General features: G+C 64.2%; 2 protein-coding genes across 6 annotated transcripts in view; both read left to right on the top strand.

The window, feature by feature from the left end:
- The first annotated feature begins 469 nt into the window (after positions 1 to 469).
- TUFT1 (tuftelin 1) lies at positions 470 to 14,970 on the top strand. 4 transcript variants are annotated; one of them, XM_035346656.1, is made up of 13 exons: positions 3,831 to 4,400; positions 5,191 to 5,259; positions 5,571 to 5,675; positions 6,047 to 6,133; positions 7,879 to 7,959; positions 8,295 to 8,366; positions 9,013 to 9,126; positions 10,588 to 10,716; positions 11,458 to 11,552; positions 12,114 to 12,219; positions 12,734 to 12,817; positions 13,673 to 13,773; positions 14,063 to 14,970. In XM_035346656.1, the coding sequence occupies exons 1-13, from the start codon at positions 4,296 to 4,298 to the stop codon at positions 14,115 to 14,117; spliced, it is 1,203 nt and encodes a 400-aa protein (XP_035202547.1). In that variant the 5' UTR covers positions 3,831 to 4,295; the 3' UTR covers positions 14,118 to 14,970. The 4 variants fall into 4 exon arrangements, with proteins under 4 accessions (XP_035202544.1, XP_035202545.1, XP_035202543.1 ...); XM_035346653.1 differs by lacking the exons at positions 3,831 to 4,400; positions 13,673 to 13,773; positions 14,063 to 14,970 and adding exons at positions 470 to 575; positions 13,051 to 13,515 and having other exon boundaries at positions 12,734 to 12,840; XM_035346652.1 differs by lacking the exons at positions 13,673 to 13,773; positions 14,063 to 14,970 and adding an exon at positions 13,051 to 13,534 and having other exon boundaries at positions 3,817 to 4,400; positions 12,734 to 12,840.
- A 781-nt stretch (positions 14,971 to 15,751) lies between these two features.
- The window catches only part of SNX27 (sorting nexin 27), a 25,143-nt gene continuing 24,533 nt past the window's right edge, over positions 15,752 to 16,361 (top strand). The window contains exon 1 of one of the 2 annotated variants that reach the window (XM_035346650.1): positions 15,752 to 16,056. In XM_035346650.1, the coding sequence (XP_035202541.1) occupies positions 15,773 to 16,056 (284 nt within the window). In that variant the 5' untranslated portion in view covers positions 15,752 to 15,772. The remainder of the gene's footprint in view (positions 16,057 to 16,361) is intronic. The other variant, XM_035346651.1, reaches the window with a different exon arrangement.

Here is a 16,361-nt window from a genome sequence, read left to right as displayed (position 1 = left end):
GAGCTCATCACAGTGGCACGTGGCGCTTAGTGCCCGGCACACCCTGGGACGCCGGCCCTGAGCCCCGCCGTGCCGGCTGGGGGCTCCCTGGGGTGCAAGGGAGAGAAGCCTCCAGGAGCACGGCTTGGCACAGCCTGGCGTGCTTTGGGACACTGTGGCTCGGTGTGGCTTGGCTCGGCACGGCTCGGCTTGTAATGGCTTGGCTTGGCTCAGCTCGGCTCGGCATGGCATGGCATGGCATGGCTTGGCACGGCTCTGGTTGGCTCGGCTCGGCATGGCTCGGCTCGGCACAATTGGGCTTGGCACGGCTCGGTTTGGCTCGGCTCGGCACGGCCCAGGCCCGGTACGCCCCAGCTCAGCCCGCCTCGGCACATCAAGGGTGCCGGGGGCGTGGCCAACGCAGAAGGGGGCGTGGCCAAGGGGCTGGGCGAGGCCAATAGAACGGGGCGTGTCCGGGGGCGTGGCCGTATATAAGCGCGGGGGCGGCGGCGGGGGGCCGCAGTCGCGGCGGGGCCATGACCGGGCGGCAGGGCTGGTGCGCGGTGCTGGACGTGCGGCCCCACGGCCAGAGCCCGGTGAGCTCCGCCCGGGGCCCGGCCCCGCTGCCCCGCGCCTTCCCCGCGGGCTCCTCGCGGGCTCCTCGCGGTCCTGGGGGGTGGCGGGGAGGGGTCCCCGGGGGGGGGCTGCTCGGGGGTGCCCTCGGGGCTCGCCCTAGGGCTGGGGGCAGCGGCGCCCGCCTGGGTGGGGGCTGCTCCTGGACCCCGTCCTCGTGTCCCCGTCCTCGTGTCCTTGCTTGGCCGAAGCGACAGGTTTTGGGAGGGCGGGTGGGGATGGACGGACGGCTCCTGCAGGCTGGGCGACGGCACCGGGGGCTCCGCTGCCCCCCGCCGGGTCCGGGCACCCCTCGGTCGGTCCCTCGGGGCTCTGGAGCTGCGGCTCCGTGGGCCTGCGGCGGAGCTCCGGCCGTCCCCATGGGGCCGCGGCGGCGGGCTGGGGCAGGCGGCAGCGAGCACGTTTCGGCGATGGCTCCCTTGCTTGCACAGCGGCCTCCTGTTTTCCCTTCCACCTCGTTTGCTTTTCCCCATCGCAGCCGGGCGGCTGCGGAGAGGCCGGGCCCAGGGTGGGGCTGGCAGCGACCTGCAGCCGTCCCCGCGTGCCCCGCGGCCCTCGCGCCCCGACCTCCCGGCGAGGGTGTGAAACCCACCCGGCCGACGGCGCTGAGCCGCTTGGGCTGGGCCTCGGCAGGCTGTGGCCCCCCGAAACGCCGCCTCGACGGCTGCCGGTGCCGCGGCGTTTCGGGGCTCGGCCGCCTTCCCCGTGCCGGCAGCCGCCCGGCCGAGCCGGGTGAGTCACCCCGAGTCTCCCCAGGAGAGCCCTAATTCCCCGCAGCTTCCCTGGCCTTATAAGGAGCGCTTGCAGAGCAGGGCTCGTTTAGCTAATGGGTTATTACGGTGATAACTGCCTCTGTAGCGCTGGGGCTCTGCAGCTGTTTGCTAACGATCCTCGGCGATACCCTCTGGGTCAGGTCAGGCCTGTTCCTGTTTAACAGTCGGGACGGACGGACGGACGGAGCGCTGTCCCCGTGGTTGCAGAATGCCATCGTTGGGACCGCTCCGACCCCTGCCTGGCGCTGCCCCCGCACCAGCCCCAGAGTCCGGAGGGCTGCCTGGCACCCTCGGGCGCTTCCCTCGAGCCCTGGTGGGGGATGGCCGGGCTCGATGGTGAAAAACGCACCAAAAGATTTAAAATGGGCTTCACCTGAAAGCTAGCGGCGAGCCTAGCTGAGGTTGCTCGCCTTAATTTCCAGGGGATTGGCTCTTTTTGGGCCTTTGGACCCAAAACACGAGCAGGGAATTTCCGAGCACCTTTTCTCAAAGGGCGCCGGCCTCGGAGTGCTGGGGCTGCAGCCTGAGCCTCGCCGAGCTCTCCGGATCGCGGCGAATTCCTGAGGCCCGTAGTAAAAGCTGTGAACCCGTGGTGCGGGGCGCTGGGGATCCTCCTGCGCTGGGTCGGGGTGTGAAGGAAGCGGTTGCTCTGTGAGGTTGTGCTTTCTCCCCAGACACCAGGGGAGAGGCAGCCTGCCGCCTCCCGGGTGCCGTCGGGTTGCAAAACGCTCTTCCTCCCGCAGAAAATAACGGAGGGGCGCCCAAAATCCGCTGTCCCCTCTGTTCTGGGGCCACGCGGAGCAGCTTGGGAGTTGTAAACAGGAGGCAGGGCTGATTTAATGATAGCCCAGAGGTGAAGGAGTGGGGCTGGCGCGGGGGAGTTCCCGCGGCTCCGCTCTTCCTGCTTGGAGCCCGATTCGGCACCGGGGCGCCCGTGCTCCCTGGGGGGCGTGCGCTGGGGGCTGTGCCTCACGGCAGGGGCTGCTCCTGGAAACCTCCCGGCGTTGGTGGGATCGCGCCCGCGGGCCGCTGGGCTGCCCCGCCATGGTAAGCGCAAAGCCCGGCCACCGTGGTGCAGGGGCAGGGCCGGGGGCTGCGGGGGGAGCCCCCTGCACGGGTGCAGGTGTGGGGGGGGTTGGATGGAGCTCGGGGTCGCCAGGGCTCCTCTGAGCCTCCCCAGGCTGGGCTGGGCTTGGTGGCGGCTGGAGCTGCGTAACGTCGTCGTGCCTCTTTGAGGGATCGGTGCCCCTAACAGGGGGGCTGGTGCTGCTTCCCAGCTGTTTCCTCCCTTAAAGGAAGGCTTCGTGCCTTCGTGCCTCCGCAGCTTTCCCAAAAAACGTCGCCTCCTTTGTCCTCTGCTGCACCCCCCCCCGTCCGGACCGGCCGTGGGGTCCTGCAGGCGATCGAGCTGCGCAGGGAGGGGTTTGCAGCAAACCCGGCTGTGCTGTTGGCCTCCAGCCCCCACCTCGGCCTCGCTCGCAGTGCCCAAAGGGCCAGAATTCTCCCCAGGTGGTCGGGAGAGCCCTGCTCCCCCACCCACCTCGCGGCTCGCCGCTGAAACCGCCCCTCCGTCCCCCTGGAGTGCACGGAAGAGGCCGGAGGCAGCCGGAGCCGTCCCCAGCCGGCATTTGCATGGTTCCCTTCCTGCTTGGGTGACCTTGGGTCTCGCGGCGCCGGCTGCTTCGCTCCCTGCTTTGCAGGGCCGTGCTCCGTTCCTCGCCACGTCTGCTCGGTGGCGGTGTCGGTCCACAGACGGTTCGCCTCGGGTTCTGCCGCGCTGGAACGGACGCGTCTGCGTGCCGGCTCCGGCTGGCTCTGACTGCGGGGCTGGCAATGGGCTGGCGCTCGCTGCTTATCGCCGCGCATCTGCCCTGGGAGCGCGATTCCCTCGCGGCGCTGGCAGCGTCCCACCCTTGCGTGGGCTTGGCGGGTCGGGGACGTCCGTGCCGGCGAGCGTGAGAGCCTCACGCTTGTAAACAAAGCTGCGAGCGGGACACGTGAAGCGGCTGTGACACGTTCCCCGCGGCTCCGAGGCGCTGAGCCGGCGGCCCATGCCGGAGCCGGCTGCTGCGAGGCTGCACGCCGAGCCCTCTGCCCTGGCAGCGCTGCCATCCTCAAGCCAGCGTGAGGGCGTTCGTGCCACAGAGGGGCCTGCAGGAAGGAGGGGGCCTCGAGGTGGCACCCCCTGAAGCAGCTGGGGAGCACGAGGCGCAGAGGAACGGCGTCCCCCGAGCGCACATCTCCATCCTCCTGGGGTGCTGGGGTGGCACCGTGCGGCAGCAGCCCTGCGGTGGGTGCTCGCCGGTGGGATCCCCCCGTAGGAGCGGGGCGGCGGCGAGGGAGGCTCCATCCCATGCGCTTCGTGCAGCGCGGTGGGGAGCAGCTGGTGCTCTGCGAGCAGGTACTGCCGTGGGCCGCTGTGCCTGCCGTGAAACTGGGGGTGCCTCTGGGACCTCGCCGGCAAAATGAGCGCTGTGGGCGCGTGCCCTGCATCGAGCTCTTCCAGCCCTTTTCCACCCATTTCGAACTCCTTGGCTCCCGCCTAGGAAAATGTTCCCTGGAGTGGACGTTGCAGACAAGGCAGCTGGGCTGCTGGCAGAGCCCGGGCATGGTTTGCATCGGGCTTTGGCCTTACCGGGGGAACGAAGGGCTCTAGCGGGGAGTTGGGCTCCAGCAGCGATCTGCAGGAGGGCTCCTCGTCTCCAGGGAGCAGAGCTAGCGAGAGCAGCGTACACACAATATTTTGGAAACAAACAGATGGCTTGTCGAGACTTGGACGGCGAAGGCAGCGCTTGAAAGCCGGGCGGCAGAAATACCTTGATGCTGCTTTGGAGAGCAGGAGGCTGACGTGGCCAGGTGTGGCGAGGGGCGGGCGCCCGTGGCTGCGCGGGCACCGAGCTGGGCTCCGCGATGCCTGCGTCACAGCCGCCGAGCAGCTCCGGCACCGAGCAGCTCCTGCTTTCGGAGCTGCCTTCAGCGAGGAGCATGAGCGACGGCTGCCTGGGAGCCAGCGAGGTCAGTCTGGGACGGGCTCTGTGCTGCGCCGTGAGCACCCGGTGCCAAAATGGGGCATTTTGGGTGCCTTCACGCTGCTCGAAGGCTGTTTGTGTGCTCTGGGGCTCTGGCCATCTCCACGAAAGCTTGCCTTGTGCTGGACGTCACTGAAACATCCCCTGTCCTGGTAGGAAGGGTTTGGGCGAGGAGTTGGTGGAGCAGTGAAGGCGAACCAGGTCCCAGCACGAGTGCCGATGAGTTTCCACTCAGCCGGAGCCGCGGCGTGGGGCTCTGCTGCTGCTCACAGCTCCCAAAGGGCTCGGCTGGCAGGGGAAGGGGCAGCGCCCCGGTGGTCGGCACGCGTCGGGGCTGTCTCGGGAGGGCAGGGAGAGGGGTGCCTGCGGGTGCCTGAGCTGGGAGCAGCTGCTTTTGCCCTTCTCTGGGGCTGCCCCCGAACGTCACCGAGGTCCCCGGCGTGACCGATAATGGCCATGACTCCTCGCGTTAAAATGAGTCCAGCAATTGCTTCTGCAGCCCGCCTGCATTACCTCAGCCTTGGCTGGGCTACGGCTCCTCCAAGCCTTGATGGATTTGATAAATGCAGTCGTTGTGTGCTAACTCTTACTCATTTTAATCCGGGTGTTGTTTCGTAGGCTGCAGCCTGAACCCACGGGGACGGCAGCGTGCTCGTGTCTGCAGCGATGCTGAGCTGGCTTGCAGAAACACCAGCCCAGCACCTGCTGGCGTGGGACCGGAGCTGGATGCGGGTAACTTCCAGGAGTTAGAAGCTAAAACCTGCCTCTTGTTTCAGGAGAGCGTGAAGGTGCTGAGGCTGACGCTGCCGAATGACCTGCCAGGTGACAGGCAGGTGAAGCAGAAGGTGCGTTCCCCACGCTCTGCATCTCGCTGCCCGGTGCCTTTGTGTGCGTGAGCTCCCAGGTGGAGCCCCCCCGGTGCTGGAAACCTGAGCTCAGGAGCTGATGTGGGGATGGGGCTCACATCTGGGGGAGGCTGAGCCGCTTCGTGAGTTGGGAAGCTCCTCTCCAAAGCGTTCAAGGCTTTGGTGCTGGTTCCCGGAGCCGTGCTCGGTGCCGTGTTCCTCTGCTGAAGCGCGTAATGCTGATCTGAGTAGGGCTGGGAGAGCTGTTCCAGCCAGTCCCGCCTCAGAGCCCTGCTCTTTGTGTCCCGCAGCCGGTGGGAAAAGCCTTCGCCATGGTGGCCAACAGGTCGAGCAACGGTCACTCGCTGGCGTCCGAGTGCATCAAGTCCAACGACGGCGATGAGGAGATCATCAAGGTACGGTCCTGGCTCCCTGCTGCCGCTGCCTTTGTGTTTCCTGGTCCGTGGGATTGAGAACAGGGCTTGGTCTGGAGCTCCCCGTGTGGGCACAGAGAGCGCTCCCCGAGCGGGGGCTCGCTTCTGCTCCGGGGGGACCGGGGACACGGTGAGGAGCCGGGGTGGCCACGAGCCAGGGGCTGTGCGAGGAGGTGGGGAGGAGGCAGCGGCCCCCAGGCAGAGTCGAGGGAGGCGAAGGGGGAGCCCGCTGAGCGCACGCGGGGGGTCCCAGTCCCCGAGGAGCTGGGCTTGGGCTGCCCTCACCGGGCTACCAGCGCATGGGGTGGGCGAGCCAGCGGCCGTGCCAGTGCCAAGGTCTCTCTCTCCCCCAGGTTTATCTCAAGGCGAGGGCCGAGGGCGGTGTGAACCACGAGGAGCACGTCAGCCAGCTGAAAAGTGAAGTTCGTTACATCCAAGAGGTAGCTACTGGCGAGGGGCTGCGGCTCGTGCGCCGCTGTCGGGGGCTTGTGGCAGGGGTCTGCGTGCTCTGCTTGCAGGGCACCGCGCGTGGCGCCACGGCGGCAAGCTGGCAGCGGAGCTCAACCCTCCGGTCTGCTGACTTGCCCGTACAGGGCAGCAGTCTAATCAAGCGCCATAAATTAATTCAGCCTGACTAATTGCTCTGCTATATGGACTGAATTTGAAGAGAATTGCGTGATGACTTTCCCCCAAGGCTGTCCCCTGCATGCCTGGGTGCGGCGCAACCGGAGCCTCTTGTTAAAAGGCAGTTTCTTTGGTATGTCTCATCTCCCAAAGTAAACTGGATGGTGAGGCTCCGGGACGATTAACCCTTTCCTCTGCTCCTGGTGGGGATGTGACTTCTGGGGAGGTGGGGAGAGCTGGTTGCAGGACATGGAAGCGGTTGCATGCGCGTTCTGGTCTGGGCAGCTTGACTTGGCCAAAATAAAAAATTGGGGGGAGATGAAATTTGGGTTTGCTCTCCTGGGGGAATTTCTGTGCTGGGTGCTGGCCCCAGGGAGAGCGATGGCAGATCTGGTAGGGCAGCCTCCAGATCTCCCACGTCATCCTTCTGACTCCTCTGCCAGAACGCATGTTTCCCCCTGCAAGAAAACAGACCGTTCGTGCTGCCTCCTGTCTGCAACGCAGCCTCGCTCCGGCACTGGAGCCTCCCCAGGGCCGCGGCGCGCCGGGGGCGTTAGTCACCCAGACCTTATCTCTCAGCCACCTGGATGCTGCAGTTTTGTGTGATCCTTCCCCCTTCTGGGGCTTCGGCTTCAGCTGTTCTGATCTGAGCTCAGAACAGATCCGCGTAGCTCCCCGAGTCAGGTTCCAGAGGGCCTCGCGGCAGCTGCCGAGCGAGACTTTGGCCGCGGTGGCTGCCTGCAGCCCTGTCAGAATAGCTGAAGCAGCTTAACCGTGCAGAACGACCTAATCCTGCATGTGAAAAGCAGGGAATGAGCTAAACCAGTCGGTGGTGGTGGTGGCACCAGCCTGTCCGCCCTCCTCGGGAGGTCGAGGAGGGCCCCCCCAGGATGGCTGGACGCGGTGGCAAGCGGCTCGGGGCCTCGGGTGCTCCCCAGGAGCTGCTCCTGCCTCCTGTCCCGTCCTGCCGCTGTCAGTCCCAGGCAAAACGCTTCACCCTGGTGCCTCCGGCCTCTAAAACCCAGCAGCGTGTTACTGGGGCAGGGCCGAAGCCATGCTGAGAAGCTGGGAGCTTTACTTTGAAAAGGGCCGGAGCCGCAGCCCTTCAGCGCTTGCTGCAGCTGGGGTGAAAGCCCGTAAATCATTCCTCTGGCTCACTTTCTCTGACTAATTTGGGGAGCTGCAAGTCAAGACCACACTTGTCTGAGCCCTGCAGGGTGGCAGAGAGCTCTGGGAACAGCAAGGGGCTCCTCAGCGCCTCTAGGTGAAATCGATGATTAATGAACGAAAAATCTGTAGCGCCTCCAGGTTGTTGCCTTTTTTTTTTTTTGCCTGTGATTGTGTGAGAAAGCTGCCTGGCGAGGACGGCGCCTGCCAGCGACAGCGCTGCTTGCGGGCGGACCCCGCGGCACCGGGGGGTGCCAGGGGCAGGTTGGTAGAGAAGCGATCGATGGCGTACCGGCAGCGGGCGTCCTCGCGGCCCCCGTGCCCCCGTTTGGTTTCTGTTGGGCTGCGTGACTCCGTTGGTGCAGATCGAGCTAAATTGACTTGCCTTTGCCAGGCTAGAAGTTCTTTGAAGAAGCTGCGGGAAGACTTAAGTAGTAAACTTGAGAACAGACAAGGAGATAAACAGCACGCACAGGTAACGGGAGCACTTCTTGGGCGTTAAATGACACTGACTTTAAACAAAAATCACCTTTGGGTCCGGAAATTGATAAAAGGGGCCTTAAAGATTGCGGTGCTTGTGGCAGGTGAAAGCCCCGGTGGTGCCACGTGCAGGTAAAGTGAGAAACCTGCACAAGCGTGCAGCGGGGAGGCAGTGAGCAAAACGTATTGGCTGGCCGAGTGCACCCTCGCATGCTTGTTGGCAAGAAGCGGGGCCTGGGGTGGCTGCGGTGCCCAGAGCTGGCTCTGCATGCGGGCGCGAGGGGCTTTCTGGAGGCGTCACGCCCACCGGTGTCACCTTGTCCCGTGCAGGTGGTGCTGGAGAAGCAGAACGGGAGCTGGCTGCACCCCGAGAGTCCCCACGCTGATTCCTGGGAGGACCAGGTACGGAGCCAGAGGGAGACGTCGGCTCTCCGGAAAGAAATCCCGGTTTTATTTCGAGGTCTTCCTCCCGGCAGGGAGCTCTGAGCCTGTTCGGCACGCGCTGGGACCTTTAGGCCTTGCCTTTCACTGCACACCCCAGCACTGGGCTTTTACCGGTGTCGGACCAGGCACCGAGGGCAGCCCAGAAATGTGCATAGCGAGCTCTTCCATCTGCACACGCAAGCCTTTTAGAGGAAGGGTTAACGAAGGTCTGAAGTCTGCGAATATTGCTTCAGCTCTCCGTCTGTCCCCCGGCTGGAGCAGGCTGCCTGGGAGCCAAATGCCACCGGGGGTGTTTCAGGGGCCGGGATTTCAGGATGGGTCACTGGGGACTTGGTTCACGCCGCCGGGTTTCAGGTTGCCCAAGCGTGGATCAGGATGGCATCCTGCAAACAGGGATTGGAAGGCGACCAGGTGATAGCGTGTGCGTTATCTTGAGGGCTGGAAGCTGTCGCTGGCGTGTGGGAGGTGAGGACAGGAGTGCCTCGTGTTGTTCAGGCGGAGGGTTGATGTTGCAGGCTCCGTAACCAACAGCACTGCCCACAGAGGGGCGGAGGGCTCCTCTGGTAACTCCTCGCTGCTGATCCTTCCCTGTCACCGTCTGCAGGAGGAGGATTACTCGGGAGACGACGTGGAGAAGATCCGGCAGACAGCAAAAAGGCTGTTCACGAAGCTGCAGGAGGCTGAGAGGCGCCATCAGTTGGAGAAGAAGGACCTTGAGGTGAGTGTGCTGTGCGCTTCTCTGTTGGAAAAGTGTGATTTTTTTAGTTCACTTCTCATAGAATCAGTAGGGTTGGAAAAGCCCTCCAAGATCACCTGGTCCAAGCATTCCCCTGCCACCAATGTCCCTAAGCACCACATCCAACCTTTCCTTGAACACCCCGGGGGACGGTGACTCCACCACCTGCCTGGGCAACCCGTCCCAACGCCTGACTGCTCTTTCTGAGCAGAAATGTCTCATTTCCAACCTATTTTTGGAAGCCTGAGTCGTTGCATGGGCACTTGAGCCTCTGCTGTGCGCAGCTCTCCCCTTGGCCACAGAGCCCAGGCTCGCTGCTGCCGACTCGGCCGCCCCGGCTCCACGTTGCTGTGTCCTGGCTCCTGCCTGTGGTAGCTTTTGCTCTGCAAACCCGCAGCAGCCCCGCAGGGAGGAGCAGCACGGCCTCCTGCAGCACGCTCCCTGCGCTGTGGGAAGGGCTGTGGCCTGTCCCTGGGTGGCTGCTGGCATCGCCGGTGCGGGATGAAACCGCCGGGGCGCGAAGGGCCGGGCTGGCGCTGACAGCAGCTCCCTGCCACGCGGTGCTGACGAAGCCGAGGCGTTTGCTTCCCTCGCTTCCTGGGCGCTGCTGATTAATGCTCCCCTCGGTTTGTTTTCCGCTGCCTGCGCGGGCAGGGCCGCGCGTGCCGGTGGGAGCGGTGACGTCCCGCTTGCATCCCGTCCCGCAGACCAAACTGGTCCCAGGCAGCCTGGGGGCCTTCCTGCCACGGGCCGGGGCACAACATCCTCTGGGGAGAGGGGTTTGAGCGGTGACCGCTTCCTCCAGCGCAGGGCCGGCCGCCCGCTGAGGTGGCGCTTGCCCCGAGCACCTTGGTCCCCGTGCACGGGAAGCGGCGTGTTTGTGGCAGCCCTGCGAGGTCTCAGTTGGTGTTGGTCAGCTGTGGAGGCGTCGGGGATGCCAGGGGCGGTGTTTGGGTGCTGGCGCTCCCGATTTGCCTCGTCTGAGCCTGCTCCCGGCCGTCGTGGGGCCCCACAGGGCGCCCTCGTCCCCTCTCTGCCCCTGAGCCTTTGATGTGTGCGTGAGGCTGGCTCCCGAGGTCCCTGAGCCGTTGACGTGTGGCTCCCGAGGTCGGTTCTGCAGGCAGGTGTCCCAAGAGGAGGCTGCAACAGCCCCGGAACACGCAGGGCTGAGAACGAACGTGGGTTTTGTGTCTGAGGTCCCTTTATTGCTCTAGCGTTTAAGCGCTCGCTCCTTTGAAGTGCTTTGAAGCCGGGGAGCTTTCTAAAGAACCTTTTCTCTCTGAAGCACGTCGGGCTGCGTGCTGAGACGCCCGGCTGCCTTCAGCAAAATCTGCCTGCCACGGCTTCAAGCAGCTTCAGAACCTGGGGGGAGGAGGGCCGGGGTGTTTCTCCCACCTGCGTGCCCCAGGGTTGCTGCTGAAGCTGTCGCTGTCTCGTTTGCAGAGGGTGGTCTCGCAGTACCAGGAGGAAGCCGAGCAAACGAGCTCTGCCCTGCGGAGAGCGGAGAAGAGCGTGCTGGAGAAGGAGGTGCAGGTGGACGAGCTGCAGCGGCTGCTGGCAGGGATGGAGAAGGTACCGACCCCGCGGCCGTGCCGGGGCTGGCGCAGCGAGCGGAGCTGCCCGGTCCCGCTCCGCTGGTGTGGGGAAGGGGGAGCCCCATGGTGGTGAGGCCGGCAGAGCTCCCCGCAGACCTGCTGGGAAGCAGATCCCACGGGAGATGCGTCCTGTGCTTGGACCTGCTGCGTGCAGAGCTTGCCTTCCCCACCGGGCTTTGCCCAAAAGCCTCTGACGAAGCCGTTGCGGACAGATCAATCTGACCGCTCCTGGTTTAGGCTTTCCCAGGTCTGGAAGCTCTGCTTGGTCTGAGCAAAGTCTTTCTGGGTATCCTAGAAATGAGCGTGCAGTCCAGGCAGCTGCCCGGTTCTTCTTCTCATGGGGGCATTAACACAACCTTCAGCCTGCATTTCTTTTCCAGCTGTGGGCTGCTCCTAATAACATTAAACCCATGAACGTAAGCGTGGCACCAGCACGAAGCGATCTGGGGTGCGTCCCACGGCCCAAAAGCAGGGAAGGAGCTGGCTTTGTGCCTCCCTGCAGGGGAAGAACGGGTGAAGGAGAGGGATGGCTGCTGTTGGTCACTCTGTGGCTGCCCCTGTCCGTCCCGCGGGCTCAGCAGCGAGGCTGCACGGGGCCTGCAGGGCTCTGGGGCTGTCCGCAGCTCCCCGCTCTCTTATCGGCTCCGCGAGGGAGGCCGAAGAGCATGCGTTGCGACTTGTTGCCCCGCGTGTAACTCGGCCTCTCGCTCTGCTGCAGGAGCACAGGAGCTTGCTGCTGAAGATGAAAGAAGGCGAAGCGGAGCTGGCGAGGCTGAGAAGCGCGGAAGGTGACAGACTCGCCGAACAAGACCGGTGAGGCTCGGCCTCCGCTGAGGCTGCCAGCTCGGGAGCAAGCCCACGCCGCTGGGTCGGGGTGTCAGCTCGCTGGGGCATGACTGCACATTCCTGCGAAGGGCGTGCTCGCTCTCTGGCTTGCAAAACAGCTCTCTGCTCCCCGGCGCTGACTAATCGCCAAACACCTCCCGCAGCTCTGCTGGGCGCTGGAGCCGCGCCGCCCTGGGACCTCTAGCGGCCGCGGTCCTCCCCTCGGTGCTGGGTTTGCTCGGCCCGGCCGGCTCCGTGTGCTCCAGGGGTTAATTGGCAAGGAGATGTTTCTGGAAGGCCTCGTTTGTGGCCTGACTCTTCTTGATGTTCCTGTGGCCCTGCAGCCTGTTGTCAGGAGTCTTTGTGGCTCCTGCTTGAATTGGCTTTGTCTCTGCCTCTCCTTTCCTTGTCTGGTCTAAATATTTCAGCACCTGTGCTGCTGCAGGGGAAGCCTGGCTGCTAAAAGCTGCTCTGGGCACAGCTGAGCGAGTGCTGCCCTTCTGGGAAGCCGTCTGATGGCTCCTGGACTCCTCCTTTGTGCTTTCCCAGGTCGGCCAAGCTGGAGAAGGAGGTGGCCATGCTGCGGGAGAAGATCCACCACCTGGACGACATGCTGAAGAGCCAGCAGCGCAAGGTCCGCCAGATGATCGAGCAGGTGAGAGGAGCGGGATGGGACGGAGGAGACAGCTCACAGGGTTTAAAAACAAAGAAAAGAACTCTTCAGCTGCTTGGAAGCAAATAATTGCTGGGTTGTGAGGCTGATTCCCTCAGCAAACCAGAGGGGGACGGATTCAAAGGCGGCCCAGAGCCCTGTCCAGCTGCCCCGGAGCAGGGACAGACCCTGGGGTGACAGCCCAAGGACTGCAGCGCGAGCGGTGGCGGCGCTGGCGCCCGGGAAGGGTAATAAAAGGGCTGCCGTGATCCCAGTTCTGCCTGCTGAAAGAGTTAAGTCTCGCTGTGTAAGCGGAGGCTCTTTCACCTAGGGCTTAATTCTCAGACTTAATTTGAAGCTTTTTTGATTTTCTTTTTTTTTATGCAGACCTCGGAGTTAATGTTGTGGGTGTTTGCAGGCAGGACGGCTGGCTGAGCTGCCCTCCTTCCTCAGCACTGCTCTAGTCCAGGTGTACACGAAAGGGACGTTTAGCAGCTGCAAACGTTCTGTTTTTCAGCTCCAGAACTCCAAAACGGTGATTCAGGCCAAAGATGCTGTGATCCAGGAGCTCAAGGAGAAGGTCGCTTACTTGGAGGCTGAGGTGTGTCCTAGCGGGGCTGTCCTGGGGGTGCCTGGGGTCTGCGCTGCATTTGGAGCCCCTGCTGAGACCTGGCGCTGCCGGCTCTCGTGCCTGTGGGCTGTGGCTGTCCCGGTGGGGACGAGCTCTGCTCCTGGTGCCCTCCCGGTGGGGACGAGCTCTGCTCCTGCTTTGCAGCCCACTGGGCTCTGGGCAGAGCGGCCAGCAGTGCAGCTGCTCTCCTGCAGTGCCATCTGCTTTGCCTTGGAAAACGTGCCCTGTGCGGCCCCGAGGGCTGTGCTGGTTCTTGAGGCTGGTGTGGGGGCTCTCAGTGAAGCCGTGGCTTCTGGAGCGGCCGTGAGCTCCAAGGGAGTCCAAAATAATCTCAGCAAGCACGTTTCTCCGGCAGCTAAACCCTTCTTGCCTACAGAGCTGCAGTTGACTGCATGCGTGTCAGAAATTAAAATTGCATTCCTGCCTCTGGGATTGTAACAAGTGTCAAACTTCTCTCCTTTTTTGGATAAAAACCGAGCCTGCATCAGCAGTTCTAGTATTTTCTTCCCTCCTTGGTGACTTATTTCACTAAGCTCTGCATGGGGACAGTGTGTGTGAGCAAAGCCCTCGGTGAACCCAGGCAGAGAGCAGGTCCGGCTGCCGGTACCAGCTAGAGAGATCGCACTGGTGGGCTTCCACGTTCTCTGGTCCTACGCAGCTGCCCTGCCCCCCCGTTGTAGGGCTGGATTTCATTTCCCTCGAGAAAACCTTCCCCAGTGCAAGAGGCAGTGAAGCAGTCCTCCATTTCGGAGCTGTCCCCTGCTTCCCAGGAGGTGATCCGTGTCCCAGCTGCCCTTTGCTAACCGTCCCTCCCGTCCCTTGCAGAACCTGGAGATGCACGACCGCATAGAGCACTTGATTGAGAAGCAAGTGAGTCGGGGCGGCCACAGCTCCAGGGCACGCTCCAAGTCGGAGTACGTGAGCAGGTAGGCACGGGGCACGGGAGCCTGGGCTGCTCAGTGGCTTTATTGCAGCTCCACGTCCCATTTGGAGATGGCGCTGGGCTTGGGGCTGCTGCCTGGGTGGCAGCGTGCTCTGCTGTGCCTGCTGGCAGGGGGGTCTCCTGTCCAGTGCCGCTCCTTCAGGGAGCAGAGGGCCCTCCTGTCGATCAGTGGAATAGTCAAGGACCAGTGCTGGGACAAGACCAGCCCCCCCAGGTTTCTCCCAGGCACCATCCAGTTCCGTCTGGCTGAGCAAATCCTTTCTCTCTTGCAGCAAAAGGCTGTCGGGCCCCAAGCCGCTGCCTCTCATTCGAGTGGTGGAAACATGAGCTTGGAGGGCCAGAGCGAGCTGAAGACTCTCCCCTTGTTATCCTTGACCGGACTTCCCTGCTTGACTGCCGTTTTCTGGCCTCTGTGCTCAGTCTGCCCTGGAGCCGCCAGCAGAGAGCTGTGCCCCCGAGCACCGTGGCACCCGAGGACAGACACAGCCGGGGCGGTGCTGGCAGAGGAAGGAGATCTACGAGGTGTCCACGCTGCTGTCCCACGGGGTCCCACGGCCATGTGGAGGCCAGTCTGGATGCTGGCTTGGCTAGGGAGGCCAGGGCCAGCTGGCCCCGGCGTGGACGAGGTGGCTCCCTGGCTCGCTTTCCCTGCCCAGTCCTGGGTTTGCCGGGGCTGCTCCGTGAGCAGCCGTTGCTTCTGAAGGGTCTTGTCCAAACAGCGCCGCCTCTTCAGATTGCAGCTTGCCACTGAGGACTTGGTGTTCAATCTGTTTTTAAGAAACAAAGCAAAGATTCACGCTTACAAAGAAGAAAGAAATCCTCCTGAAGCAGGACTCCTTCCTACAAAACAAGCCCAATGTGTGACCAGTTGGGAGCCTCCACCTCCGATCTCCAGCACGTCTGGCTGCTCCGGACTTGGCAAAGGTTCGTGTGGCCGAAATCACTGTATCGACATGCTTCTCCCAGTCCCTCTCTCAAGAGTGTAGAGAAATTGTGCCCCATGTACATCTAGTGTTTAAACCCAGAGGTGGTTTGGTTTGTCCCTGTATTTATTTCAATAAATTATTGGTGTCTTCCAAGGATGTGGTGACAGGCACGATGGCTGCTGTCCAGCTCCAGGGGAGCGTGTTTGAGGACTGCCTGTCCCACGTTTGAACTGGAAAATACCAACCAGCTTCCTCTGGGCTTGCCTGGCGCTGCCTTTCTTGTGAGCCCACGCTTTGTAAAGGAGATTGGGCACATCTAGAGGAGAGTTGTTGGCGTTTGTACTGACCGTAGCCGTGAGACAAATGTTGTTCGCACACCTCACACCTGTTAATACAGAAACGTGCCTTATCTGTCAGACCGTACTCGATCCAATAGATGATGTTAACAGCGCGCGTGGCCTGGGCTGTGGTGTGGAGATGTTTGGGGCTCAGCTGGGCTCTGTGTGCTATAGGTGACGCTGTGCACCTTGGTTTTCTCCTTTTCCCTTCCTGCTGATGGCCGGGCTCCCCCCTGCCTTTCCTGTGTCCCTTCCCTCCCCGTGCCTCCAGCCCTCCTCTCTCCCTCTGCGTCCCTGGGGGCTTCAGGAGGCAGCGGGGCACGGTCAGGCCTTGACCCCTGGGGCCTGCGGGGGGTTTGGGGCTGCATCCCCCGGTTCCCCCCCCCCCCCCCCCCCCCCCGGGGCTCTGTGTCCTCCCCCGGGGCTGTGTCCCCGCTGCCCTCGGGCACTGGGGGTTCGCTCCCCGGCCAGGCCTCGAGGCCTGGCAGCGCTGCCCCCGTTGCCACGGCGACGGCCGAGGCGCGGCACTACACCTCCCAGCACGCCTCGCGGCGGACTACACTTCCCGGCACCCCCCGCGGCCGCCCTGGGAGGCGAAGGAGGGGAGGGGAGGCGCTCGCGGACTACATTTCCCAGCGCCCCCCGCGGCGGGAGGCTCCGGACGGTGGCCGGCGCGGCGGCGGGCGCGTGACGGGCCGGCCGGGCGCTCCTCGCCAAGATGGCGGACGAGGAGGGCGAGGGGCTGCCGCGCTCGGCGGCGGGGCCGCAGCGGAACGGCGGCGGCGAGGGGGCGCCGGGGGGGCCGGGGGGGCCGCGGGTGGTGCGCATCGTCAAGTCCGAGTCCGGCTACGGCTTCAACGTGCGCGGCCAAGTGAGCGAGGGCGGCCAGCTGCGGAGCATCAACGGCGAGCTGTACGCGCCGCTGCAGCACGTCAGCGCCGTGCTGGGCGGCGGGGCCGCCGACCGCGCCGGGGTCCGCAAGGGCGACCGCATCCTGGAGGTGTGAGTACGGGGGGGCCGCCGCTGGGGAGGGGGGCCGGGAGGCGGCTGGGGGGGCGGCCGGGGGGCGGGCCGGTCCCGGTTCCCTGCATGGAGACCGGGGGGGGGGGGGGCCCCCCCCCCCCCCCCCCCCCCCCGGGGGCTATTTCGGGGGGGTTCCGCCAGCCTCTCCCGTCCTCGGCGGCTTCGGGAGCCTCCTGCGCCCCGCGCCCCCCCCCTCCTTGGGAGCTGAGCTGAGCTGTGGGGTCCCCAATGGGGGCGCGTGGAGTGGGGGGGGGGGGCTCAGCCCCCCAGAGGACCCCCTCTGC

This window comes from Oxyura jamaicensis, chromosome 25 (genome assembly GCF_011077185.1).
Source record: "Oxyura jamaicensis isolate SHBP4307 breed ruddy duck chromosome 25, BPBGC_Ojam_1.0, whole genome shotgun sequence".
NCBI lineage: Eukaryota > Metazoa > Chordata > Aves > Anseriformes > Anatidae > Oxyura > Oxyura jamaicensis.
This window is presented reverse-complemented; position numbering and strand designations above follow the sequence as displayed.

What these genes read in the sequence shown, in the direction of transcription:
- TUFT1 (XM_035346652.1), top strand. Translation starts at nt 4,296, where the DNA reads ATGCCTGCGTCACAGCCGCCGAGCAGCTCCGGCACCGAGCAGCTCCTG. An exon ending in TGGAGAAGAAGGACCTTGAG is followed by an intron (nt 9,127 to 10,587) that starts GTGAGTGTGCTG and finishes TCTCGTTTGCAG; the next exon opens with AGGGTGGTCTCGCAGTACCA. An exon ending in TCCGCCAGATGATCGAGCAG is followed by an intron (nt 12,220 to 12,733) that starts GTGAGAGGAGCG and finishes TCTGTTTTTCAG; the next exon opens with CTCCAGAACTCCAAAACGGT.